A 27,806-nucleotide genomic window follows, 5' to 3' on the forward strand; every position below is an offset into this window, starting at 1 on the left:
AAGTCAACGCGACGTCCTCCTTCAGCTCGCTTGGTAAACATGCCTGCAAGTGTGAAAGACAGACGTCATTTAACAAACAGGCTCAGTTCTGGAACAGCTGAATGCAGCTGGTTGTGATCATCGGAATCCGGATGTGATGAAAATGTTTCAGCTCAAAGTTTCTCCAGGAGCAGCTGCAGCGGCTCGAGCGCGCGCGCGCGGGAGTCTCGAGCACAAACTCGTTACTCAGCGTCTGCTTGACAGGGATTTTTGCACTATTTTGGGGAGCAATCCGATAGTTTTTACAGAGTTTTGATCCTAAACGGGCTATTAAGGAAACTTTTTAACGGGACATCGTTTTGCCTTAAGAAAAGATGGGAATAAAGGCGTTTGGGAGTTAACATGTTTGAAAGGTAACCAGCAAACTTCGGAATGATTTGTTACGTTTAGCAAACGAATAATATTGACTTAAAAAGTTGATAGGATGTTTAGGCGCGTCTTTGTGTGAATAAGAGTTTCGTTTGTGGAGAAAAAACCTAAACGAAACTTTTCACTAACTTTAACGACGTTTCGCCGTTATGACGTCACTCCTCATGAAAGATATTGGAGTAACGTTAGAGTTTGTTAACTCTTACGCAGTGAAGCCGCTATTGATATTACAATAGTTTTTTTTCTTCCAGGTTTTAAGGCTGATTGCTTTGGAGGATTGTTGTTTTGGGTGTGTTTAGTATCTAAATATCCGGCTCATGTCCTCGGAGACTATTTTACCTCCGGAGGGGCCTGAAGGGCCAAAGAAGCAGCTACAAGAGGAGACGAACCCACTTCTGTCCAAATCAACAGGTGTGAGACTTGATTTTTCCTTTTTTATTTTTTTGAGATTCTGATTTATGTGTATATCATGGGTGCACGGGTTGTTTTGTTGTATTGAATGTATATTTGAAGCATGAATGGTGAATTGTATGTTAGTATTCGGACTGTAACTGATGCATACATATTTGTAAACTGCACTTCACAATGTTACTAAGGGTGGTGCAAAACTGCAAGTTTTTGCATAATAAAACACTGATAAAAGCCTTGTTTTTTTTTTTTTTTTTGTGATGCTTAAATCTCCAAACAATTATTAATATAGCTTCAGTGCGATCATTTATAGGTATTTAAACACAATTATTCACTATATTTCACTTACATCTGTTTTCCAGCTAAGATGTGACCTCATTAGCAAAAATCAAACAGTGATTTAGAATTTATAGCAAATAAATTACTGCAATTAAATAGTACAAATTACAAAACATGATAAGAGAATTTTTATTTTTGTTGTTTTTACTATTATTATTATTTAGAAGTTTATATTTGAAAAGAGCATTTTGACAATGTCCACTGTAATAATCTCAGGTAAATTAAAACATTTGCTTTTTGAACAGTTATTAATAATGTTTACATTTGTTTTATCTCCTGATTTTTACTTATCTATTTATTTAACAATTGATTCTAAAACTTATTTGTCCCACTTTACCTGGTGTCCCATTCTTTCTGAACACACCAGACTTGCATAAATAGCAACTAGCAAACAGATTCCGTATGTTGCGCCAGTAGGCATGATAATGTTTTCATTATTTCTCAATAAAGATTGAAGGAGCGCCTTGGTAACTATTAGCAGGAACTACTGCCAATTATAGTTTTTAATTAACTTTCTAGTTGCTTTTCAGATTATCACATGTAAAATAAGCTTGCCCCCCCTCTTCTTCTTTTTATTCTTAGGCACTGAACCGTTAACTATCCTATTTATACCAAGCAGCATTATAACACTGTCAAAAAATGGCAAAGTAGGACAAAGTAAGCAATCACAGGCTATGGTGACAAATGGATTTTTGTAGGGCTTTCAAAGTCTCTCCGTTAAGACTGGATTTTCCTCCTCATGGACTGTGTATGCTTAGAGAATAGAGCAATTTATTTCAAACTGTAATCACTAAATACAGCGATGCATCACAAGGCTGCTGGTATTGTATGTGCATTTGAGGAGTCATGGCTGGAATAAAGGGTTTCCATTCATCAGCCTCAAGCCTCGATGAAGTGATATCAATCTCTGTATCTAGAGGTACTGTATTGTATTGATCTTGTCTAATAATATGCTGTAACGAGGGCTGTAGAAAGGAAAAAGCCCAAAACTAAACACTCCAGTCACACCAAAAGTGAAAGCACGCTTCTGTTTGCTGACTCACCTGCTATATTCCCAGCATGCAGTTGAGTGATGGAAAAACACATGTTTGTGTAACAAGACTGCTTTGACGGTACTAAATAAATGAGCTGTTGCCCTTTGCCTCTGTTCGAGTGTGGCTACATCGAAGGCCACCACAAATAGAGCGAATTGGAGAAGCATACTGCCTAGTTTACTCTCTGGACTTGGGAGCTGAATAAGTTTAAGTGCAGTGTTTAAAGGTTGCCTATCTTTTTGTATGCCTATCAGGCAGGTATTGCTCTCATCCATTTTCCAGTTTAGATGAATGCACTTTTTATAGCTGTAAAAACCTTGGCAGGTATTGTGTAGCCGGGAGCAGAATCAAGAAAATGAGATCCAGAGTTCTGGCTCAGGCCTACCTGATCCGCCCACAAGGTTTTGCAACCGTTCACCAAAGGAATCTGTTTTATCTGGCAAATTTAAGCTCTTCTTTCTATTCTTGATGCTGAGGCGAGTCAGTGTGAACTTCAGCACTGGCCTTTTGCATGCTTTGGCTTCCTGGCAGCTATTGAACAGAGCAAAACTCCTAAAGAAAAATTTATAATTTTTTTTTGTCCAGATAAATGCAACACCTGCACTGATGAATCCTCAGATGCTACAGAAACATCCCAAACTCCGATGCCAGGAGATGCCTCTTCAGACGGGCAAGATCACATGACCGAGAACCACACCCATGATGATCTTGTTAGAAGTAAGTGTTAACAAATGTGTGAGTCATGTAATCCAAACATGCTTGACATCATTGGCCAGACTCCAACTCTTGTTTATGCATATTTTTGGTGAATGTTGCTTATAAGTTTCATCTTCGCTTGACTGAGAACGCATCATAGCTTTCACTTTCTATAACGAAAAAGCAATGTAACAGATGCCATGTCTACAGAAACAAATGTTCCTCTAATGGTTTTAATGAATCAAAAATATCTAGTTTTGAACTTTATCAGTCAGTGATATGAAACTGATCTGATATAAGTATTTCTGTTGTTACTAGTCAGTACTTTGAGTTTGTCATCCAATCTCACTTGGATTCTTAACTGACATCAACCTTTGTCAGCATTTTCTACAGTTCTGCACCACTAAAAAATGAAGCTTAAATCTAAAGACAATAATGTGATTTTTAAAACATTTACTGCGATGATGATGGATTTCAGTATTTACTGCTGTGCTGATATTCTTTGCCTTTGGGAGTAGCTTTGATTTAAGATTATGATAGTGAATAATCTATATAAGTGCTTTTTTAAATTAAATTGGTAAGATAATGCTATAGGTGAATTGAGTATTGGTAATAGGTTGAGTGAAGCGTGTATTGATTAAAAGAAAATGTACTGAAACCATTCTATTGCAGTAAAGTTGTTACATTCAGTTGCTCTTCTGCTCTTCAAAGATATCCCGTTGTGGTTTGGCCTTGGTTGGCCTGGATCTGGAAATCACAGCTGAGAACTTGAATGTACTGAAATAGGAGCTCTCTTACCTGGTAAAGCATGGGATTGCATCATGGGGACTCTTCTTGTTCTGCTCATACGAGTTTGTGTACTTTATAAATGTTGAGCTTGATAACATCTTGGAGGTTGTTGTACCGCATGTAAGACTGAAGTTGGATCAGCTCAGTTGTTTAACTAACTCAAGGCATTGTTTTATGCAAATGAGTTCAGATGGATGTGGAGTAATGGAAAATCTCACTCATCTCTGAGTCGGTTGGAAATAATTAGGGAAACAAAGGATGTGATAGGAAAATTCTCACCACTTGTTTTTGGAGGGGGATAAAGTCCTGACACACCCACTTCCCACATTCCTGCTGTGTGGGAATCTGGTGGACAGTGCTAGAAACCTGTTCCCTGCAAGAAGCAGGTTTGATACAAAGATAGCTTATTTCTAATCATCAACCTTGTTTCCACTTTTTGTCTCTTTTTTTGTTGTTCATTTTCTTATCTGTCTCTCTTCCAGTATGCTGAGTTTGAGCTAATTTCCTCTTCTAAGATGAGCATGTACTAGCGGTATGCACACACTATCATATGTTGAGGGTCAGAATTTTTTTTTTTTTAAAGAATTTAATATCATTAGCGCTTCTCAGAATGCATTCAGTTGATCAAATGTGGCCGTAAAGATTTGTAACGTAATGAATTCTTTTTCAAATTAAAAAAAAAAATTCAAAAACTCTTTTGAGCTTTCTATGCATTAAAGAAACCTAAAAGATGCATCTATTTCCACAAAAATATTAAGAAGAACTGTTTTAAACCTTGATAATAATAAGACATGAGTGGAGTAACAAAAACAAACAAACAAAAAAAATTTAACTGTTCCATCATGTGAATAAATTACATTTTAAAATATATTAAGTTTTTAAATTGTAGTAATACATAATATGAGGTTGTCTGGTTGTCACGTGATTCATGTAGACTTCAGATAGTTCCAGGAAGTGCATTGGCGGCCATTCAGACTGATAGAGTAGAATGACAGAACTGCGATTTCTGGTATCAAGGAGTCAATAAATGCATTTATTTTATATATTTATACAACACACCAACATATGTATGTAGTAGGGCTGCACGATTATGACAAAAATCATAATTGTCGATTATTCCCTTGAAATTGTAATTGCGATTATAGATTACGATTAGCACAATTTAGATTGAATAATTTTTTTAATAGCTTTATGCCATTGTTTGAAGCCACTGCATGCCATATTGTTATATCAAAATAAACCAGCGGAAAACACTCTTTTTTTAAGCCTCAAATATTATATATATATATATATATATATATATATATATATATATATATATATATATATATATATATATATATTAGGGATGTCAACGATTAATCGATGATCGATTAATTGTCGATAAGAGATGCAATCGATTAAGGCTATGGATGGTCGGTTAACCGATTCAGTGTTGGGCTGCGTGCGGCTCATGCGCACTCAACACGTGCGAGCGGCTGTGAGTGACGGTGACGATATATAAAAGCATCATCATTCATTCACAATGTACAAATTAAGCTTTTAATGTGATTTAAACTTTAAAGTACATTAAAATAGAAACAACATAAAAGTTCTTCAACATTAAATGCAATAGAAATGTAGTTACTAATCATTTCATCAGATAACTGTTTTATATCGTGCGCTTTGCAGGGCTGCGGGACACAGTGACAGGACAGGTAGTCTATTCATTCCTACAACTTGTTAATTCATTCCTACGAATTATTAATGTGGCAATTGTCCATGTTTCATTAATTTTGTTCCCTAAATAACCCATGATTTAAGTGAAATAAGGGAACAAATTAATAAATCGAACGAATTCTTAATTCATGAAATCTTTAATTTCCCTTCCCATGTTTACCACAGTAAGAGATGCGAAAACAGTTATTAAAAGCGAAAGATAATAAAATAAACCTGGGAAATTAGAGGGTTAGACTATGAAGATTTAGGAAAAGAAACGATGCCTAAATATACTGAATTTGTGGAAATTCGTGACCAACCGGCAAACCAGAACAAAGCCGCGTAAATGAAGACTATGGGGTCCAAAAGCATGGTCGCGATCATTTTCCAGTTAACCTATTATTCCTCTAATAAACAAAGCTTTTATACCACACTTTTCATAATCAGATCTTATCATTTCTAAATAAATAATTGCTGGATTCAAAACAGCGATTAATAGGCGCTGTGACCGACACATTCCTGGAGCATTCACTGCTGTCACTAAACGGTGACGCCGAGCATCGTTCACAAGTTTCTGCATGGACCTGACTCGGGCACAGGTTCTAAGCCCTGGGACAAAATGGGATGCTTTAAGGAAAATTTATAGCCTACTAAGTAATAGGCCCAACATAAAAATAACAATTTGTTTTCATGTTTTTTTTGTTTTTTTTTTTTAAATAGGCTATGCGAAATATATCCGACTTAAATAGGCTAATTAAGATTAACGGATTTAAAACAGAAGTGTGGGCGCTCCATAAGTTCACAAAAAAAAAAAAAAAGGATGACAACGCATTCTGTTTGTTTGCTTTATTTTACAAGAGCACAAATATTCTGTTTGTATTGTGAGTGTGCACAAATGAAAGTAAACACTTTTGCGGAAAATATATATTTTTTTTAATGTCTCAGCTGTTTCGATCGCCCCGGAGCCTGCTGCACACACACATATGAAGAGGATCATCTTTTCCGTCTATATGCGAATGCGTGTTAAGTACAAGCCTAGTTTACATTATAAATAATAGTTTAACATTCAAATACATTGCGAATATGGAAACATTTCGATTTGTGCCGAATGAGACATGAGCAATAACCTCCAAATAAATCTAGCAAAGCCGCGCTCGCTCATCCTCGTCTGCACGCATGCACTGTCACGATCTAATGCGCTGTATGCCGGATTTTTAAAAATCTGCATTTTCTAGGACAGAATCCAGCAGGATCAAATTAATGTGAGCAACTGTGTTTTGGTGCAGCAGCGCCGATGTAGTTCACTTAATGTGCAGCGCAGTCACACGCGCTCCACATTTCGGATAATTTTATACAATAATGTCAGTTGAAAACATTGCAATTGTGCTTTAAAATACAACAACGAGCACCACAAAACCATTTAAAGAGGCGCGTTCAGCGTTCTCCGTGCGGGATTGGAAACTGTCAAAAGTAAAATGACATCAAAAGTATGGCGCGCTCTCTTCATTTTATCAAATGATCATAATCGCATCTATTCATTATATAATCCTGCTACTAGCATTTTATTCAGATTAAAACCTCTTTAATTCAAGTGAGAAAGCGTTTTGTGTGTGTGTGTGTGTGTGTGGCTTTTGCACATCCTGTCATACCGCTGACTGCGCCTGCAATATATGCATTTTGCAGTATTACACTCTAAAAACTGCTGGGTTGAAAACAACCCAATTTGGGTTATTTTGACAACCCAGCGCTGGGTCAAAAAGGGACGAACCCAGCGCTGGGTTGTTTTAACCCAACCAGTTGGGTTATCATATTTAACCCAGCCTGCTGGGTTGCCTTTTTTATGGTTTAAAATGACTATATTGCAGGGTTTAAAAAACAGAGCGGGTGTTTTTTTATCACTGTATTTCAGAAGGAAAACTACTGTATTTAGAAAATGTTAAATATAATTTCGCATGTGCTTGATAAGGCAGCGTTTGTGAGCTCAGAACCGCTCTGCAGCCGTTACCGGAGAAACCTACCTCTCCCGCTCTTAGCGACTCCTGCTGGCAGAAAATAAACTCGCAGAGTGCAGCCATGTGGGGAAACAATGCATTTCTACGTTAAAATTAACCCAAATTGAGCTAGGCATAAATGTTGTTCATTTTAAATATCACTTTTACACACAAATAATAATTACCAAAAGGAAAATATTTATTAAAAACAAGAGAAAAGTCAAAAAGTAACATGTTAGAAGAAATGCAGAAAAGGATGGCATTAACAGCTACAGAGTTCATAAAGCATTGAACATTTGATGAATATAACTTAAGATCAAATTGGACTTTGTTCAATTGTATATATTGTATAAAAATATACAAAAACACATACAAAAAATTTACAATTAGTTAGGTTTTTTTCCAACTATTCTGGCATGACAGTACACAAATAAATCACAACATTAATTTTGATATTATAACATTTAACAGACGCATGTGTGTGTGTGTGTGTGTGTGTGTGAAAGAATGTGAGCAGGTGTATGAATGACAGAGTGTAAACTCTTCTACTAAACAACACAGAAAAAGCATTTAACTTTTTTTTCTTAACAAATTATACACTTACAGTTTGTTTCATAGTCCATGAATACAGATCATGCATCACGGTCAATTTTCATGATCTCTTTAGCATAACTGATGTAATCATGAAGAAACCCCATCAGCACAGCATGTGACATCTTCTACATCATCCAGGGCAGCGTCCTCCTTTAAAACCACCGCTGTTTAGGGGAAAGAAGATTCTCCTCTCTGACCAGCATTCATCCCAGTCACCGCCTGTTCTTCATCAGTGGCCTAAGAGAAACACATATGAAAAAATTAAACATTTATTTAAACTATCCATTTTCAGGTAGAGGTGTATTCACATCCGTAAGGATACGTAAATAATCGGTTTTAAAGTTTCAACACTTTGTGCGGTTGTTTAATGTCTCAGTCCACCACAGCGCTCCAGGATGCTATAATGGCAGCACTAGTGTGAGGACATGTGATATTGTTTGAATAAATATCGCTTTCAGAAAGCTTCTTTACTGAAACATTAAAACAGTCATGACATTCACATACCTCACAATATTCACGTACATGGAGGGCTGCTCTTCAAACCGTTATTATAATTAAAATGTTTATAATTTACTCTCCTCATGTTTTTCCAGACTCATACAAACTCTGCTCATTTTTTGGAAAACGTATGAATATATTTAATATTCTCTTTTTGTGTCCTCCATTGCTGGTCTGGGAGACCAGTATTTTATTTTGAACATACATGTTTGCTATCATATAATTTAAGATGTATTCATATATAAATATCAGAATTTACTTCTACAATAACTCTATATTTATGAACCTTGAAAATACTGATTATCTAAACTATAAATGGATTAACAAATATTATGAGAAACCTAAAAATATATAAATTTATGTTGTAAAGACAGACAAAAGTCTTATAGGTTTGGAATGACTTGAGGGCAAGTAAATGATTTTTTGTGTGAACTTTACCTCTAAGAGCGAAGACCAAGAATAATGACTCTCCAAATCAGACAACTCCAAAGTTGGTTTGAGTTCTGCAATAAAAAACACAGACATCAATGGTCTTAATGAAATGAGCACGTAATCACACTGTTGTTGCATCAAAATGTGAAGCAAACTGGCAGGAGACAACAGAAAAATTTATTTTCTAAAAATAACTTACATAAAATCTCAAAGGAATGATGCTCTCCCATGTCTCTTGCTTTTAACATCTACAAAAACAAAAAACAAACATTATTTTACTCTTAGTAAAAAAAACAACAACAACTGATAACATGAAATTATGAAGTTTACTTGCCTTAAACGATCTTTCCCTCTCTTCAGAAGAAGCTGAGAAAACCACCTCCTCACACAAGCAGACTTGTGTGTCCTTAACTCCAGTTAGTTTGAGTTCTGCAAAGAGGGACATCAATGGTTTCAATAAAATATTAACATATACATACATACATATATAAAAGCACACTGTTTTTGCATCAAAATGTGAAGTTAACAGGCAGGACACAACAGAAACATTCATTTTCTAAAAAAAAAATAAAAAAAAAATAATAATTTAACTTACATCAGTCTCAAAAGAATGAAGTTATCTTGCCTCTGGATTTCAACATCTAAAAAAAACACACACATTATTTTAGTCTTAGTAAAAATAAAGATAACTTGATGTTATTCTGAAGTTTACTCTCCTTAAACCGTCTGTCTCTCTCTTCAGAAGAACACCTCCTCATCCTCACACAGGTCTGTGACTCCTCACACAAACAGCTTCTGTGTCTTTAACTCTCAGCGCGAGGACAATGAAGACAGGAGCTGGACAAGAAATATTACATGTAAAACGTACTTTTAACAGTTACCACTTCAACAGCCTCTAAATAATTATGTTAGTCTTTACTACACAATGCCGTTTCCTTTAGGAGACAAACATACATTCAGTTTAACCGCGAAAAAAAAAGACAAATTCACATGAGCGTAACCTTGACCATAACCGTCTGTTAACACCTCAAAGAGAACAGATAATGTAAAATCTTATGTAAATATGACAAAATACATTCACAGACGTTATATTAAAAGTACATCCTCCGTTCAGTAACGTTACATGAGGCAGTTAAGACCTCCGTGTCCGAGGCGAAAACCGCGTCCGTTTTTTAATATATATATAACGTTAAGCTCCTTTGTTTCCGCCTTTCATAAAACCTTCCGCCTTTCATACAACCGGGTAAACAATAAAAGATAACTTTACATTTTAAATATTTAACGTTACTTACCATAGTCTTTCACTCGCTTCTCGCTTCTATCACGCTGAGAAAATGGCGGCTGCTCGCACTGGAGACGTACGATTTTGACGTGACGTGCGTGCTCTCCTTCACGTCCGCGTCCTCAACCCACCCCGCTGGGTTAAAAAAGAGAGTTATTTTCAACCCAAACTTGGGTTAAAACACCCCAAAGTCCTATTCAACGGCCTCAACCCAGCAGTTGGGTTGAAAAAACAACCCAGCGTTTTTTAGAGTGTATGGTTAACGATTAATCGATTAATTGATCGTTAATTTAAACGACAATCGATCATGGAAATAATCGAAATTTGACATCCCTAATATATATATATATATATATATATATATATATATATATATATATATATATATTATTATTATTATTATTATTATTATTATTATTATTATTATTATTATTTTATTTATTTATTTTTTCTGAGAAACCAAACCAAAGTAAATATATGCATGGTATTATGTTATATTAAAACAAAGAAATTCAAACAATTGGGAAAAAACCCTTAAGATAATCTGTAGAGAGAACAGCAACATATCTTATGCACACAGAATGATGTAAGTGAACTTTTTTTGTGTGTAATTGCGATTACAAATTCGATTAATTGTGCAGCCCTAGTATGTAGTATGAGTATATAGTTACAGCAGTGTTGTTTTTAAAATATCAAGTCAGGTAATTTTTGTGGGTTAGTGTTCAATTACCGTTATTTTAAAAACGTAACTTATTTCAGGCTAACATTAAGTTGTATAAACACGGGTTGCTGTTGCCTTTTTACATTACATATATTTCTTTATTTTCACTGATCTCATGTTAACTAATGTCATATTGATGATTTCCAGATAGTACAGAGACAGGCTGGTGACAGGTGATTTTCAGCTCACATCGCACTATGGGTCAATTAACTATTAGCAGCCGTAATTAGCAAGTTAAGTAAATGTAAAATGAAGCTTATTGTTTACAATTCTTAGTTATATATATATATATATATATAGTAATATAATTATGTATTATAGATATTATATATCTAATGTTTAATTCTTACAATGCTTATTTATATACACAATATATTCGGGTTTAAAACAACTTAAGCATACTCGTATATAAACATGTACAGTACACTGCTATTTAAAAGTAATGATGCTGAAAATTCAGCTTGGCATTACAGGAGTAAATTACATTTTAAAACAGAAAACAGTTATTTTAAATTTTAATTATATATTACGAGATTACTTTTTCTTTGTATTTTTATTCAAATAAATGCAATTAACTATTTGCAGCATGAATACACTTCTAGTTTAATAGCATGCCAAGCATTTTGTATGTGTTCTTTCTTTCATGTTGTCCATGCATAGTCTCCACCATGGTTTGCTCTGCTGCATGGGGATGCTCCACTAGGATGTATGTCTTCCCCGCTGATATGGAGAGGAGAAAAAAATGGTTGGCTCAAGTCAGCAGGAGCAATATAAATATAAATAATAATTAGAAAAAAAAAATGTGAGTTAATTATACTTAAATTTATTTGCACATGAAAAATTATTTACTAGAAATAAGGAACAAGCAAAGCCTTGCAATACCCAGGGAGCTGAGACTCATGGTGAGACACTGCATACAGACTCGTACTAGTTGAAGTAATATTTCTAGTTTTGAAGTTATGTGACATTTTCAATATTTAAAATTAGCAAAACCATGTATTCTGCCAATCTTAATTTTTTTTTATTTAATCTTCTTACCTTTTTAAAAGTGCGTCGCAAACGCTTTGTTCTGCTGCCTCTATACTGTGCGGCATCGGTTTGCTGCTACTTCGTGGAACTATTTAGAGGCTCCACGAGCCGCCATTGCTGAAAAAAAGTGTTCCATTGGAGTCAATGGAGTTGATGCAACTCTCTCTCTATATGACTCTGGTCTGGCCTAGTATGGATAGAGTAGGGCTGTAAGGCAGTGCACTAATTGGATTGGGAAGTATGATGTGATATTTAAATCCCAAGCAGGAAATCGATAGGAAATCAACTTGACTGGCTACTTTACAACATTTTATCTGGTTTTATCATATTTCCATTAGAATAGAATATATGGGCAAACAGAAATGGATGATGGTCAGCTTGAGCTATCTGTCTCGTTTTTAATCGCACACTGATCTATTAGGCTGCAATGAAGAAATAAAGTACAGTGTCATAGAACAAAGGCATTACACCTGCAGATTCTCACAGTCTCATATGTGTGGGTTGTGGCAAGCCTCCTAGCTAAATGACAGAAAAGCTTGTTCATTCCTGAATTAATTTTAAGGGAATGATGTAATGATTAAGAGGTGTTTAAACACTGAATAATTCACATGATTGTCAGTTTTTTTTAGCATGTATATCATCCTGTGCATAGACAACGCCTCTTTGTTATGTCTGGAATTTTGTGATCTCACTAGGGTTAAATAGGTCCAGAATCAGGTATTTATTGTTGACTTTAATTATTAGGCTTTGCTATTAATTCTCAAAACCAATATTTCTAAGAAAGTACACATGCATTTCACCTGCATTCTCTTTTTAAGAGTGCCTTTATTTTTATCATTTTGGGCGGAAAGAGTTGATTGATTCAAGATGCTAATTTTTCAGATCATATGTTCCTCAGATTCAAGAGCCCATTAGAACAGAGGAGTAATTTTCAAGTGATTACTTAGCAGTGGGTCATGGAATCAAAACTGAATAAATAGGGTGAAATGCTAGCGCAGGGGTTGATTAAAATGGCCATTGTGATTCTACCTCTGTGCTAATTATTTCCTCATTGTCTTGGTGTAGACACATTTCATATGGAAAAATTCCCAGCGTTTCAATTAGCGTCCTCGCAAGTGCCGAAGCCCTTTTGGAACTCTGCAGATTTATGTGTGTAAAATCTATATAAATTATCTCAGATAAGAAGTGATCTACACATCTGTGAGCTATAGGTTTAACACACCATTAGCATTTCTGATTGTTCTCATTGACCATCAGCTCAGTGTTATTTCGTTCGCAAGGTGGGCATTATGGGAAATTGCGCTGGTGTTTGAACTATGCAAAGAATAATAGATTGGAAAGTGGCATCTGTCTGTTAATAAGATGTAGATTTGAGGCCCACGCTTTGATTAACGGTACGCTGATGCTTCGAGAGTGTGAATGCAACCTGAACACAACACTGCCTTTTCCAGCCAGAAAAGCACTTGAAATGAGAGTTGAGCGGGAGGGATTACTGGCACTCTAACAGGGTTTTGGCTTCAACATTAAGGTTAAACCCCTTTTCTATTACAGTGATCTCTTGTGATGTGCTCCCCTCCTGCCCTGCATGTTTGCAGGTTCACCGCACCTCTGCTAGGTCATTCCGTCAGGCCTCTGATCACTCGGGGGTGACCGGGAGCCACCGACTGACTCCTCTCAGACAGCAGTCCCACCAAGGCTAAAATCAATACGACCATCTTCCGTTAAAAAGCTTCTCAGAAACAGACGAGCACCCCTCTCCTTTAGCCTGATTCCAGGGCTTAAGGTCTTGATTGGCACCCCGAAGACAGAGTCCAGTGACCCACAGCTGTCACATTAGTGCAGTTAATGCTGAGATTGAAAAGGAGCAAATAAAGGAACCTTGTCTATAGATAGATAGATATATATATTTAATAAACTCTCTTGGCTGGCTTTAGTTGCCAGTTGAGTGCCCCTGTAAGGATCGCTTGGTGCCTGGCCTCGTTCTGTACGGCCTCCAAGTGATGCATGCTACATCTGGATCCTTTTGCAAGTCCTTTTTTTTTTTTTTTTTTTTTTAGAAGGGGGGAATTGGTGGAATATTTGACTCACTGATGTAAACCCATGAAACTAAAAATACACACCCCCAGCCTCCTTGCATCTGTGTAGCTTGTGGTGTTTTGTTTGCTGTCGTTGGGAAGGAGGGTGGAGCACTTGTCGACGTATGAAGTCTGGCAGCTCCTTCAGGCTCGGTCTCTGAGTCACATCATAATTGATCTTTCGAGAAAATGTGGTAACTGTGTAAAACGGCTAAATCTGTGCAAGATGTGCGTTTTATAACCACGTTTTTTAAGAACTTCTGCATTTATGGCATTCTTCCATTCCACCGTGCTGGAAATGGATAGAAGGGAAGGAGGCGCGGATATGGATTGCGTAAATGTTGTTTCAGGTTTCGAAAAAAGGTGAAAGTAGGAAAACTGTGGTTTTGGCCTGCTTTAGCAGCAACAGAGCTCTTCTTGCCTTTAGAATAGAATGGTGAAGGCATCACAGGTTCAATTTTAGTTTTAGTTTATTTGCATTAATAACTTTTTATTTGTAGTCAAACCCTCTTGAAATATTTCAGTTGAAATTTCTCTGATTTTGAGTAACCTCCATGATTATTGCATTTTATAGGAATGCATGATATTAGATTTTTGCTGATATCCGTTATACCAATATTTTTCCAATCATTTTAACTGATAGCCGATGTTGATACCAATATGTATTTCCTGTAATTTCCAAGTCTCTCTTGTGAAGAATTGATAAACAAATTACTTTGATTAGTTTTGAAGAAATACGTATTTGTTAGAACTAATAAACATTATTAGTTATTTTTTGAATGAGAGTACAATGGAAACTTTCAAAATAACTATAATAAAATGTTATCATTATTTTCAGACAGATGTGGATTTAACATTAATAGATGGTCTAAAACAAAAGAGCTGTAAAACTCAAATCCTTTTTAGATCCTCCTATTTAAGTTTACATTATTCATTTGTGATAATCCATAAATCGGTATATATGAAATTATTTAATTTACAAGTGTCATGTTCGTAATTCGTATTTATGTAAGCTAAGCTGTAGCTTTTGACGTTTAAATTACAACAGACTTGTGATTTACTGCTTCGTTTATTCAGAATCACAAGCATCTTAATGTTATTTGTGTATTTTATTTAGGACCCAGGGGAAGCTGTTGTTGCTGTTCCTATGGACGCGTCTTTTTGTACTTGCGTTCTCTAATTAAATGCGGCGATCCAAAACAGTGACTCTAATCCTCATTCAGGCAAAAGTTCGATTCAAGAATGGCTAGATTTAAATTCCATTGGCTTTGTCTAGTTGTTGTGTTTTAATGAATTAACATATGTATGCAATGTTTTTATGTGTATGGTGAAATGCATCCAATCAAAGACTGGTTAACATAAAAACGAGCTTAGTACAGGAATTTCTTAGGATCGCTTAGTTGATTAATTTAAAAATGTTTAATTTGAAAATTGTTTCTGATAGGTTGTGCCTGTTCCACACTATCGTATGGTTTTCTGGGAATTTAATGTTTTCGATGGCAAGCATTGTCACATAATGCAAATGCAGATTTGAATTGATGAAAAGCTCAAGCCTACACAATCTCTATCCTTGTCTTTAGAGTTGCCAATTGCCTTATAAAATGTAATTAAGCAGAACAAGGTCCGAAGGGGTTATTTTTTTCCACTCAATCAGCAGCCAAATTACTAAATTTGAAATTAGTAAATCCCAGTCGCCTGGTTCAGCTTGTCATTGTTACAGAGGGATGGAGTGAAAGAATAGGCAAGTGGGAGCAGGACAGACAGTGAATGACTGTGAAAGAAGGTGGCCCTGGAATATTAAACGCCTTCTCAGGTGTCACCTCTTTACAGCAGGTTTCATTCGAACAGCCAAATTTAAATGATTGTCAGAAAGAATTAAAAGTGTGCCGTAGCACAAAAAAGCTGAGTAATAGTGACTACCTATTCATCTTCTGCAAGAAATTTAGTATAAAATAAGATGTGAGCTACGGTGTCTCTCAGAAATTAGATATTGTAGAGTGCCAGCAAGCCGGAGGAGGTGCTGTAATAGAGTTAAAGTAGTTCTGGCATGCAACATTTGGGGAGGCTTCAAAGAATAGGGCAGTTACTGTGATCAAGCCAGGTAATAGTCTCAAATAAATGTATTAAAGACACAAATTGGACAAAAGTTTAAATAACTCAACTAAAAAATATACATACCTGTAGCTGTTATACCATATCAGGAAAGTTCTGGTTAAACAAGGTACATTTGTTCAATTAGCTTTTTTCGTTGTGCACTTTATTTGGTAGGTTTAGAATCATCAGTGGATCTATCTTGGGCAATAGATCCTCTTGAGTGAAAATGTAAATTCTTTTACTTCTCTTGTCTGGAAGTAAGACCTTGCCATCGAGTTGGAAGGTCAAGCATATTCTGAAGTTTTTTTTTTTTTTTTTTTTTTTGCAGCTTATTTTAAAAATAATATTCATTCTGCTTTCCTTCCCTCCAACCAAATTCCCATGGTTTTGTTTCTATAAATACGGCGACATCATTTCAACTGAGGGAGTATATTGCTTTGGATCGAAAGGTGTAAGCTTGCCGTAGGTGTTTGTGAGGAGAAATGCCACCCCGGGCTGTTTTGGGAGATGGTGTCAGTGCAAATTTACAAATTAGCATATCAATCAGAGAGATGTGCCCATGAGTATTAAACAGTTATTTGTGTTGCATTCATATATATAGAGCACACAAATTGTAATACAGAAATCCTAGACTGAAGGATTATTTCTCAATCTTTTTTTATTAGAGAATTGATCTTTTCATATAAATGTAATTTTAATGTCAAAAATATTATGTTTATGTATTTATAATATTGTCAGTTTAATATAATTTCATATTTAATAAAAAATAGAATATACTTGTATAATTATTTTATTATATTATTCTAATTATATAAAAATTATTTGACCGTTTAAACTTTGGATGTTTTTCACCCTCATGTTGTCAATGTCAATGAGCACATTGTGTTTTTTTATTGACCAACTCTTTTGTACAGGTACTGATTGTTAGCCATTAGCAGGTGATCATAAGAAACAGATGGGGGCTGTTTAGCTGGATGACATGAGTTGACAAGTGAATTAATGTATGTCCTGTTTGATGGGTGTCCTAATGGGGCACAGCAAACAGCTCCACTCTTACAATAAAATATTAAAAGGCCTCAAGCCGCAAAAATACAGGGACCTACTTTTCTTTTTTTCCTCTCTCTCTTTACCTTTCAGTCTACATAGAGAGCAGCGCAAATGAGAGAACATCCTGCCCCATGTCACCTCTTTTTCAACATCCCTCCTGCTTGACCGAATTTTCACCGTCTTGTTTATGCCGCACTACGCCGTTGACGTTCATACATATTCGTTCTTGGGAGGTCTGCTATGCTCTGCTTCCACGTCTTTGGGGTACAATTTCGAATTCTTCCAGCGGAGCTATTTTCTGTGACACCAAGGCAAAGGGGTGTTTATCCACAGTTTTACATAGAGAGCGATGCCACAGTGGTGCGCCATCTCTCCTGAGCGTCCCGGCTTGCCGTCCCCACGTGGGGCATGCACTGAATCCGAGATGACAAATGGCAATTATATTTGTGTGTTCTTTATGAATCCATCAAACACTGGCCTTTTAAAAATGCTCCCAGGATATTTGAGGCTGTCAGATCCAGGGGACCAAATTGGGATGCTGCTTAGACAGTAAAGAAGCACTCACCCCATGTTTGCCTGTGATGTGTTTGACAGAGTGTGTAGGGGAATACCATGTATTATTCAACTACAAATGTACACTCTCAACAGTTGTTGATATGTTGGAAGCAGAGCGGTTAGAAGACCAATTTGGACTGTTTTCTTTTCTCCCCTTCCTCCCTTCCGCACCATAACATGGTGTTTTAATGTGACCTGTCAGCTTGTGTACAGTCAACACTTGTTTTTTACGCTCAGTGTGGGTATTCAGTTTTTATCACCTATCATATCTTGGGTTGAAGGCAACATTTATATTTTATTGAGGGGGAACTTTTCTTTTGGTTTGCATCGGCCTTTGGGCTTTCACATAGTCCATGCGATCCTATCAGTGTGTTCCAGATGGCCACAACATTCTCTGTTCTGTTGTTTTGGCAATGTATTGCAAGATGCATGTGTAACGTGTTCCTGACTGGGCCGCTTTTGAGCCTGTCTGCTGAAACAAAGTAATGTAGTGTTGTGGATAAAGATCAGGGGCCGCATTCATGAAAATCTTCTTAAGAAATAACTTAAGAAATTTCTTACGATAAATTCCACGAAGTTCGTAAGAATGTTCTTAAGTGTTAAAATTCTAAAGTTCTCAAATATGTTCTTAAGAACATCTGAATTTTTTCTTAAGAAGAAAATAACAGCCGTTATCTGAATGAATTCATGACGCACTGCTAAACTCACACAATTGTATTTTTTTTTTTTGTCGTTTTAGAGTTGCTAATGAGTTTTGAAGTCAGCAAAAAGCAGCGTCACACACAGGCTAATCATGATACCTTCATCGCTGTCCCTTCAGAAAACTTGTGCACATCCCTAGCACTCCTATGTATTATATGTAGCTGTTGTTGTAATGCAATTAATGTGAAATAACCAAATAAATTCATTAATCTCATCCAGTTTTATATCCTTCCATCTACGTGGGACTCGAGACCGGCGGTGGGGCGCAGGTGCAGCTCATCTCCAATCACTACACCTGGCCTCAGTCCTCGTTCCCACGCCTCTCGGCCCCGCCCCACTCGCCACAAGATGATTTTTAAGAAGATTCTTTTGAAGAATTGTAATTATTCTTAGGTTTTGTCTTAAGTACAATTTTAAGAAAAAAGATAAAAACATTCTTAAAGGGACACTGAGTAGGAATTACTCACATCTAGTGGTGAAATTGTATTTTGCATTCAAACTAATTTTGCTCTCCAGCGCCTCGCTTTTTCAAATGCGCGTTGCATCTACGGTAGGCGATATGTACCAAACAGCTTTGACAGGATGTATTCTAATAGCACTTCGTCGAGTTTTCCTTCAGGTGAACAGGTGTGTTATTTCAAACAAACTGCAACATGACAACAAACAAACGAATGTTACAGTATGAATTACTGACTGTGGAAAACATGAAATATTGTAATTAGTAGTTATGTCTAATTTATTCGTTATATTTTCTGAATTATATGCATTGTTAGATATAAAAAAAAAAATTATAATATAGATTGTAACACTGACTTACCTGTCGAGAAGAAAACTGGCCACTTCAGCGTCTCTTTTGAAATCTTTATCAAGCATTAGCTCTTTCCACCTAGAAAAAGCTTCCCCGACATTAACTCTTGTTTTCTGTAATCTACGGTCACGTTTCCTCTTACGTTCTATTTTTGACTGTTTTGGCGACGATGTTTTCTTCTCCTGTGGTGCGGCATATGTATGGTCCATAATAAGAATGCAATCCAGACTTTTAAACTTGCCGGTGCAGTTTCAAGCGCCTCTCACTGCTCTGCACCTGCGTTTCTGGCTCTGACCGAAAACGCGCTGTGGAAACGCGTTGGCTTAGTACTTTTTGTCCCTCTCTGCTATTATAGTTTTGCAAGATGGCGGAACTACATGGAAGCCTCCGTCAACCTACCCGTCCCATGTATATAAAGATAATAAATTCTTCATTTACAAGAATTAGTTTAAACATTGGCATAGGTATTTGTACACCATTGAGGGCATATTTATGAATAAAAATATTGATTTTAGATAATAAAATACCTAAAAAGTTACTTATTGTCCCTTTAAGATTTTTTTGGGGAATACAAAATATTGTCTTTTTTTTTCTTAAGTTAGAAAATAAGAAGAAATTGGCAATTAAGAAGAATTTTATTCTCAAGAATATGGCAGGATTCATAAATAATCATCGTTGTGCCCTAGGTCAGGACACTTAACACCAGACATCTCCGGATGAACTGTCCTGATTCCTGATGTACAAATATCAGTTAATAAATTATCGCTTTTTAATAACTGCTGTTGCTTTTATACTTTTTTAAAACTCAACATTTTTTGTAAGGTAACTACCAATAGGGCTGTTGAGATAACCGCAATATCGCAAAAACCGCAGAGCAATGCAAGAACTGCAGTAACCGCAATTTTTATTTTTACCTTTGTTTTTTAACTACTTGTTTTGAACTTACAAAAATTAAGTGATGTCACTCAGACGATTGCACCAACATTTTATATTTTGATTTATAATTTTAGTTGGTTTTAGTATTTTTTTTTTTGTGTGTGCTTTTGTCATATTAGTTATTTCAATTTTTTTTTTTTTTTTTCAGTTTAGTGATTTTACTACTTTAATAAAAACTAAGAAAGTTCCCTCGGTAACTAACTGAAATATAGTAATTTGAAGCTATTTTAAATTTAAATATTACAAATACATTTTAAAAACTTGTTTTAAAAGTTACATTTGATTTTATTAAATATTCAGAAATATTTTATGCACCGTTTATATCGTTTTGATTAACAAAAACATTTTTAAATACATATAGTTAAACACCAACCAACATCCTTCTAGCCCTGAGCTTTGGTGACCACTAATTAATTTGATCATAATTAAACGAATGAAGCATCTTGTTACATGTGTTTTAACAGTGGGATTGCTCCTGTTTGCTAGCTGTAGTGTACATACAGATGGACAGCTGGCTGATGAGGCTGTCATGGCCTGTTTTTAATTGTGTTATTTTACATTCCCCTCAGCGTCTTCCTAGGGTGATATGTTGTTATAAAGAAGTGGTCTGGATTTCTTCCCTTGTTAACTATAATAGCACAGTCAGTGTGGACCTCCCACCGAAAGGAAAAAATTAAGAGAAACTCATTTCCCATGCTTCCGGAGAAATTCAGGTGTCACAATCATAAAACACACCACATAAAATGCAAAGATCTTTGCATAAAAGCCAGAATAAAGAAAAAAAAAATCTTCAATGCTGGAAAATGATGAATAATTCAAAGGAGCCCAATGAACATGATGTGACAGTACATAAGACTCCCAGCGGAGCTGAATGCACACTAGTGTTACTTACAGTACTCACTTTGCCATGACTACTGTTGCATCAGATGGAGCCTCTCGGTTCAGGCTGCGTGAAGATTGAAAGTATAGAAGAGTGCATTCAGGTTATGGATCACACGGCATTAGGACTGGGAATTGAGAGCTAGTTTTAGTTTACATTTACATTTATTCATTTAGCAGATGCTTTTAACCAAAGCGACTTAAAAATGAGAACAATAGCAGAAATCAAAACCAACAAAAGGGCAATAATATTTAAGTGCTGTGACAAATCTCGGTTAGCCTAATGCAGTACACACAGCAAGCACACACTCGTTTGCCGCTTTAAAGCTCATTATAGCAGAATTCTGATTGGCTGTCAATATTTGTATCATTCATAAAATTCTAAAAGTGATTCCAGAAATATCGTTTCTCTGTGCCTTTATCGTTATAGCTGTGGTGTGGACTCTAAAAATAGTTCTTCAAATTAAAGAATAGTAGAGTTAAATCTTTAATGTCATCTTTATAGTTATAGTCTTTGGTGTGAACAGGTCTTTAGAGGGTCTTTTTTTCAATAAATAAAAAGAAAACATGAAGATAGAATAGAAAAATCATTTTAACCGTTTCTTTTTTAGAGTTAGACTAGAGAGTGCTTAAAACCAGTTCTGTTTTTTTTTTACACGTTTAAATAAAATTACATAAAAATACAACAAAGCACTGTTGTGTGAGGCATTAAATGTGAAAAGTTAATTGCATGCTTTTTATTTTCCATTGTTTTCCCCTTGAAATTACTAAAATATATGGATAATTAGCTCATTAATTAGCTGGATTTGGAGCCAGAATTTCAGTTTTTACAGGGCATGATGAAACGTAGAAATCCCTTGTGTATGTTTGAATAAATTTTGTGAATATTTACTTAATACAAATTTCTTGGTTTGTTACTTAAAATTTACTTAGTTGTCATTCACATTTCGACCATAAAGTGTGTTCTTTTTCTGTTTTAAGGTTCAAATTAAAATTAATGCTATAAAGGGCCAGCTGTGAAGTCTCTCTGGTCCAATCCAATGATTGCAAAAAATTCTGTCTCTCTCTGTAGCTCAACCTCAGCCTCTGCCCCGGCTAGCGACATCCCAGCAGCATGGCATCGACGGAGAGGCTGGCAGGCAGCAGAACGGCCTGCACACGGTGCTAAGTAACGGCCACGGCACACCCTGCGGAGTCACGCAGACACCCTCCACCAACCCCACCTCCGAGTCCAGGAAGCACCGGTCGCCCGTCTCACACCGCATGCAGAGAAAGCTTCGCTCTAGCCTGTCGGTCAACAGCGACAACAGCAGAAGGAGCAAAAGCAGCTCGACTGGTTCCAATAAACCCGGCTCAACTCCAGAGGGTACATGACATCACACTCACATACAAACACTGGCACTCAAACTCATATGTGCTTGCAGATTTCCTCTACTGGTCTTCCCCTCCCTTCGCCTAACCGCAACTAATATGTGACTTTTCTGTTCTGTTTCCCATAAATGCACTGCTTTATTTAATCTTTAATTTAGATTGGTCTCTTTATTTCTGTAGTGTTATATTGTTTCGCAAATGGAAAGGAAAAACAGAAGGCAGAGCTGAAAAAAGCAGCTCGCACATTGTCAGGTGTGATGGTAAGGAGAGGGCAGTAATGAAGGAGATCGCTGGTGGATTAGAAATGGTCACTAAGGTGTGACCTTTTAACAAGACTGCAGAGAGCGGGGTGTCTGGGATGTGTCAATCCCACCTTAGCAGGGGCCATTGCTACCCTCTCTCACAGTGTTCTCTTATTAAGACCCGCTCTCATCCTTGCTCCTGTGTACCAGCATCGCTTTCCTGGCTTCTGTATTTGGTTTCTTTACTGAATGATATTCAATCATGCTTGTCTGATACCATAACCTTTTTAAATCAAGCAAAGTCTTGCACCTGTTGAGCACTTTAGACTCTCTGTACAGCTGTTTTTAAGTTTTATTTAATTTGACATGAATTCAGCTAAATTAGGACTTAGCTAGACTAGCTATTTTATTATTAAAAAATATTTATTTGTTTAGCCTTTTATGTTTATTATTTCTAGCGTTTTGTTCATATTCTCTAACCATAATTATATGCTTAAAGCTTTATTTATACTTAACTTGAGTGTATGTTGAGTCGTCAATTCATTTCTGTATTTATTTGTAATATTAAGATTTATCTGCACAAAATCAACATAGGGTGTGAATGGTTTCTAAAACTGGAAAGTTTTCGTAATGATTTATATCTCAGGTGATTCGCGAGTAGTAACTTACTGCGAGGTACGTGTAACAAACGCTATTATCTCCCAACGGATTTAACAGAAATATGTATCTCAAAAGGCGTCATAGTTTTCACATCTTAATTGGAGGAGGGGGGGTGGGGGTGAACAGTTCAATAAGTCTGTCTCATTACAGCTTGTGAGCATTATTTGCAGAACTGTTTTGAATCAATATGTTCTCTCTCAAGTTGTAATTTCCCCCTGGAAAACAGCAAGCTGTTGTGTTTTAATGTTTACACGGATTACCATAATCTGTTTGCCTGTGAAATTAGCCTCTAAACAGCCCGGGAAGCTGAAGAATAAAGCCTTACAAGATCTCTGCTCAGGGGATTGCGATTCCTCGTGTTCTTGGCTGCCGTCACCGGCTGTGATAACAGCATCCCCAGCAGAAAATCAACTAATTGAGAGATCTTTTGTTCCGTTGCGGGTGGGTTAGGACCTTGAGTGATGGCATGTTTGTGATTGTGTTCTGTTGTAAGCACGCAGTCATCTAAAATCCCTCTGACAAATTCAATTAAGGCTGTGGAATGTAAGCAGAAAGCTAGCGCGGTCATTAGTGGAGCATCATAATGCCATGTTTTTCCCATCTTTGCAGATTCCCCAGCATATCTGGATCTCTCTTTTAAAAAGTTTACTGTGCTCACTTCCATATTGACTGCAAATTAACTGCTTTTTTATTTTATTTTATTTTATCTTATCCCCCATCTCATTTTGGTCCCTAAAACCGCTATGTACAACCCATGCACCAGTCAGTCTTTCTTCATTTGAATGTTCGTGCACCCGCTTGCCAGTCTGCGACTTTTCGAGCTTGTTTTATGTCATGCTGCCTTTCTTTTTGATGTTAGCCTTTGGAGTTTTCCAGATGTCTCAAACCATTTCCTCTGAGGTGCTGGGGCTGTTTTTGGCCTGGTTGAATCTGGGCATTCTCTGCTTGGTCTGAAATTAAACATGAACCTTCTGGGCCGATTTCAGTTTTGCAGCTGAGATAAGGCAGCCTGTCTCCTGTGTACATTACACAGACTCTCATTCCTTAAGATTCACACTAATCGCTGCTGATAAATTATACATCCAAGGGAATTCATTGTGTTATGTTGCTTTAAATTTGTTTCTAGAAAGAAATTGTTAGTTTAAAAAAGGACAAGAAAAATAGAGCGAAAGAAATGATGTGGACACGCAATTGTTCATACTTGTTTCAAACTTGAACTTTTATTTCAGCTAGTTGTCGTGACACATTTCTCACTTTTGTTTATTTTAACTTGGTATACTTGAATAACTAAAGCTAAAACAGAAATTAAATTAAAATAAAAACTATTTGTATATAGACATTTATACATTTATATATAGGCATAAAAAACTAGTAAGAATGACAAAAACACAACAAAATTGCTAAAACTTCAAATGAAAAAAAAAAACTAGAATATTATACTAAATGAGATACTATACTATATTTTGATACTAAAATGGCACATGGCGCAAATTAAATCACTATTAAATGAATTGTTAATCAAATAGCAGACATGTCATTTTTGATCAATATGTTTTGATCACCAGAGCACTAACAAACCCAGCGATCTCTCTGACAGCACACCATGGACTGATGAAAGCCATGCAAATTCACCTTTTAGACTGATAACGAAACACACAACATTGCTGAGATGGGGTTCTGCAGTTGATTAGAGGTCCGAGCGGCACGTCCGGGCCGGTAGTGGGTCACTGTTATTCTCTATGCGAACAGGCTACTTGACTGTTTGTTTAATCTAAGTAAATATATAGTGTTTATTTTATTATATATATATATATATATATATATATATAAATAATAATTATTATTTTATTTTTTTTACAAAATTTCTCAAAAGATGGTTGGCCAGTGCTCCTGCAAAACTGTGTCCATGTCATCTTAAACAAAAGTAATTTGGCAAGTTAGTATGTGGCAGCCCTGCGAGAGGAGGGTTAAATGTTAATCAGAGATGAGAGAAAAGGCAGCATTGACATGCCAATTTGCTGGTGAAAATGTTGGACGCTGTTAATCAGCTTTACGTGACCAACCCTGTGCTTTTGCATGATAATAACCCCATTATTCACAAAGCTACTAATCAACCCAAAAGTGGAATTAATTCCTTTTGAATTTCTCTGATTCCTCTTTTGCTCTCACCGCTGCTGAACCGCCGTCTTCACCTCCTACACACACACATACATGACATAAAATAAAATACAATTTTGCTTTAAAATAAAATACAATTTTGCTTTATAAATACATTTTTAATTGATTAATATGAAGTCCAGTTTTTGTAAATTTGATTAAGGTGAAGTGTGAAAATGACACAACTTTAAATACTTTAATCATTTTGTATGTTTATTCTATGTTTTTGTTTTATTCTGCCAACTTCAATACTCTGAGAGCAGACTGCTGTGTCCACTGCATCCTGGCCTGCCTGTTTTGTGAATTTCTCACTCTGTGCAATATGGTGGTGGCTCAGGCATCGTGTGGCACCTGCACGTCAGAAGCCTGTTGCTGCTGCTGCTGCGCAGACGACCTGGGAGATGACTGCAACTGCCCCTGTGACATGGACTGTGGCATTATGGATGCGTGCTGTGAGTCCTCGGACTGCCTGGAGATCTGCATGGAGTGCTGCGGAATCTGTTTTCCAACATAAACGCCCTGATGCATGCAGGCCACAGCCAGGACAGATGTTGAGAGAGAGAGCGAGACTGTGTGTCTTTGTATGTGTGAATGAGAGCTATGGCGTGTTCTTTTCACACTTGTGAAAAATCTGTTCCTGAGCTCAGGATGACCAAAAAGGTCATAAGAAAGGACTAAAATACATTACTAACTTCACATATCCTCATAAACGAAAAGTGCATAGACCTAGATATTCAGCGCTTTATATTCAATACTTTCATGTATCAGAGCTTGTTCTATTTACTGTTTTTACATCTCTTTGCAGAGGTTTTTATCATTTGTTTTTAAAGACACTTCACACTTTATAATTGTAAAAACTTGCAGATGTTGAAATTAAAAGAGTAGACGTCACAACTTGAGGTCGCTCTGCACATCACTGTAATTTGAGTGGAAACGCAGCGCTTTCACAGTCAGAGGTCAAGCCTTTGTGGGTGTTAAGTGGGATTCTTATTTTGAACTGTTTCTGAAAAACAGAGGGTTGTTTAAGCGATAGCCAATTTTGTAAGTCTTTATTTAAACTGTCTACTGTAGCTCATTTAATTAAAGTAGCATTAGGGGTTAACTTTCTGCCGCTTTAAAGAAACACACATGAACTGGATACAGAGAATAGTGTAGAATGCAGATGCCAAAATCCACTTTATGCAAGCTTTTTTGGTAACTCTACTTGACTTTTTGTTTATTTTATTAAGCCTCTGCTAAAGACACACTATAAATGTACCTTTTTGCTTTAGTATTTAGGTGAATACTGAATACACTATTGCAAAGTGTTATTTTTCTTTGACTGTTAAATCATGCATGTAGTTCAGATTGCATTGCCTGAGGCCTTCTTGTGAATTGTACAAAGCTGACATTTGTCAGCATTATGTAAGCTAATGTTAGCATCATAACCTTAACACAGTTGATTTTTTGTTCATCGTGCGTAATGCCTTCGGTACGCTGTGCGTTTTTTTTTTTCTGTTTCATCTCGTCAAAACTGCTTACGACATACTTGCCAAACTGTACTTCAGAACACAGTGTGACTGAACTGACCTGAAACATTCATCTGAACCCGGTTCAAAACAAACAACTTTACCTCTACAGACTTTACCTCTCCAGAATCAGACTAGTTCTTGTGTGTCTTTTGACGAGACCCACTTTTAAACCTAACTGACAAAGACTGGCTCGTTTACACTGAGAATATGCAAAAGTATAGATGACTATAAAGTTTGTTGTTACTGTAAAGGCTTTTCAAAGTATTGAAATGTATTTTAATAGTAAGCAAACTAAAACTTTTTTTTTTTTTTTTTTATTAATTTTAATGAATTTCTTATTTTCTTATATATACAAGAGCCTGAAAAATGCACAAAAATATATTAATACAAAATATATACATTGATGTGAATAAATTGATGTAAAATCACACTTCTAAGAGCAAAACAACTATTTAATTAAAATAGGCAGTTATTTAAATGTAATTGCAACAAACATGTGTCTTATAATGCTCGTCTGTAGCCAATTGTAATTTAAGATGACCAGACAAAAATGTAATGGTCTATTAAAAAACAACAACCATGCTTTCCACATTTAAATATGCAGGTGATTATGAAATTTTATTTAATTTTTTAATAGAATGTGAATATATATCTGTATTCAGCCCATTTCAATGTTTCTGTCTTTCCTCTTTGACCTCGATTCACTTTTTAAATGTTTTCAGTATGTACCAAGCGTTGTTTTGTAAATGGACCGTCAACATTACAATTTTCTAAAAATAAAATGTTAAACTGGAGACCAGGATGTCTATACCTGCTTGTGATGCAGAATTGTGTGATTATTCACTGAAAA

General features: G+C 36.1%; 1 protein-coding gene across 1 annotated transcript; it reads left to right on the forward strand.

Annotated features, from left to right (window-relative positions):
- LOC113047941 (myoD family inhibitor domain-containing protein-like) lies at positions 1–27,750 on the forward strand. Its single transcript, XM_026209379.1, has 5 exons — positions 1–392; positions 660–819; positions 2,775–2,906; positions 22,088–22,381; positions 25,709–27,750. Exons 2-5 carry the CDS (start codon positions 726–728, stop codon positions 25,957–25,959), a joined length of 771 nt encoding a protein of 256 aa, XP_026065164.1. The 5' UTR covers positions 1–392; positions 660–725; the 3' UTR covers positions 25,960–27,750.
- Positions 27,751–27,806: the final 56 nt, after the last annotated feature.

Source organism: Carassius auratus, chromosome 29 (genome assembly GCF_003368295.1).
Source record: "Carassius auratus strain Wakin chromosome 29, ASM336829v1, whole genome shotgun sequence".
Lineage (NCBI taxonomy): Eukaryota > Metazoa > Chordata > Actinopteri > Cypriniformes > Cyprinidae > Carassius > Carassius auratus.

Coding starts and splice junctions, on each gene's coding strand:
- LOC113047941 (XM_026209379.1), top strand. CDS start 726: ATGTCCTCGGAGACTATTTTACCTCCGGAGGGGCCTGAAGGGCCAAAG. Junction 820..2,774: donor ACTTCTGTCCAAATCAACAG/GTGTGAGACTTG, acceptor TTTTTTGTCCAG/ATAAATGCAACACCTGCACT. Junction 22,382..25,708: donor ACCCGGCTCAACTCCAGAGG/GTACATGACATC, acceptor CTCTGAGAGCAG/ACTGCTGTGTCCACTGCATC.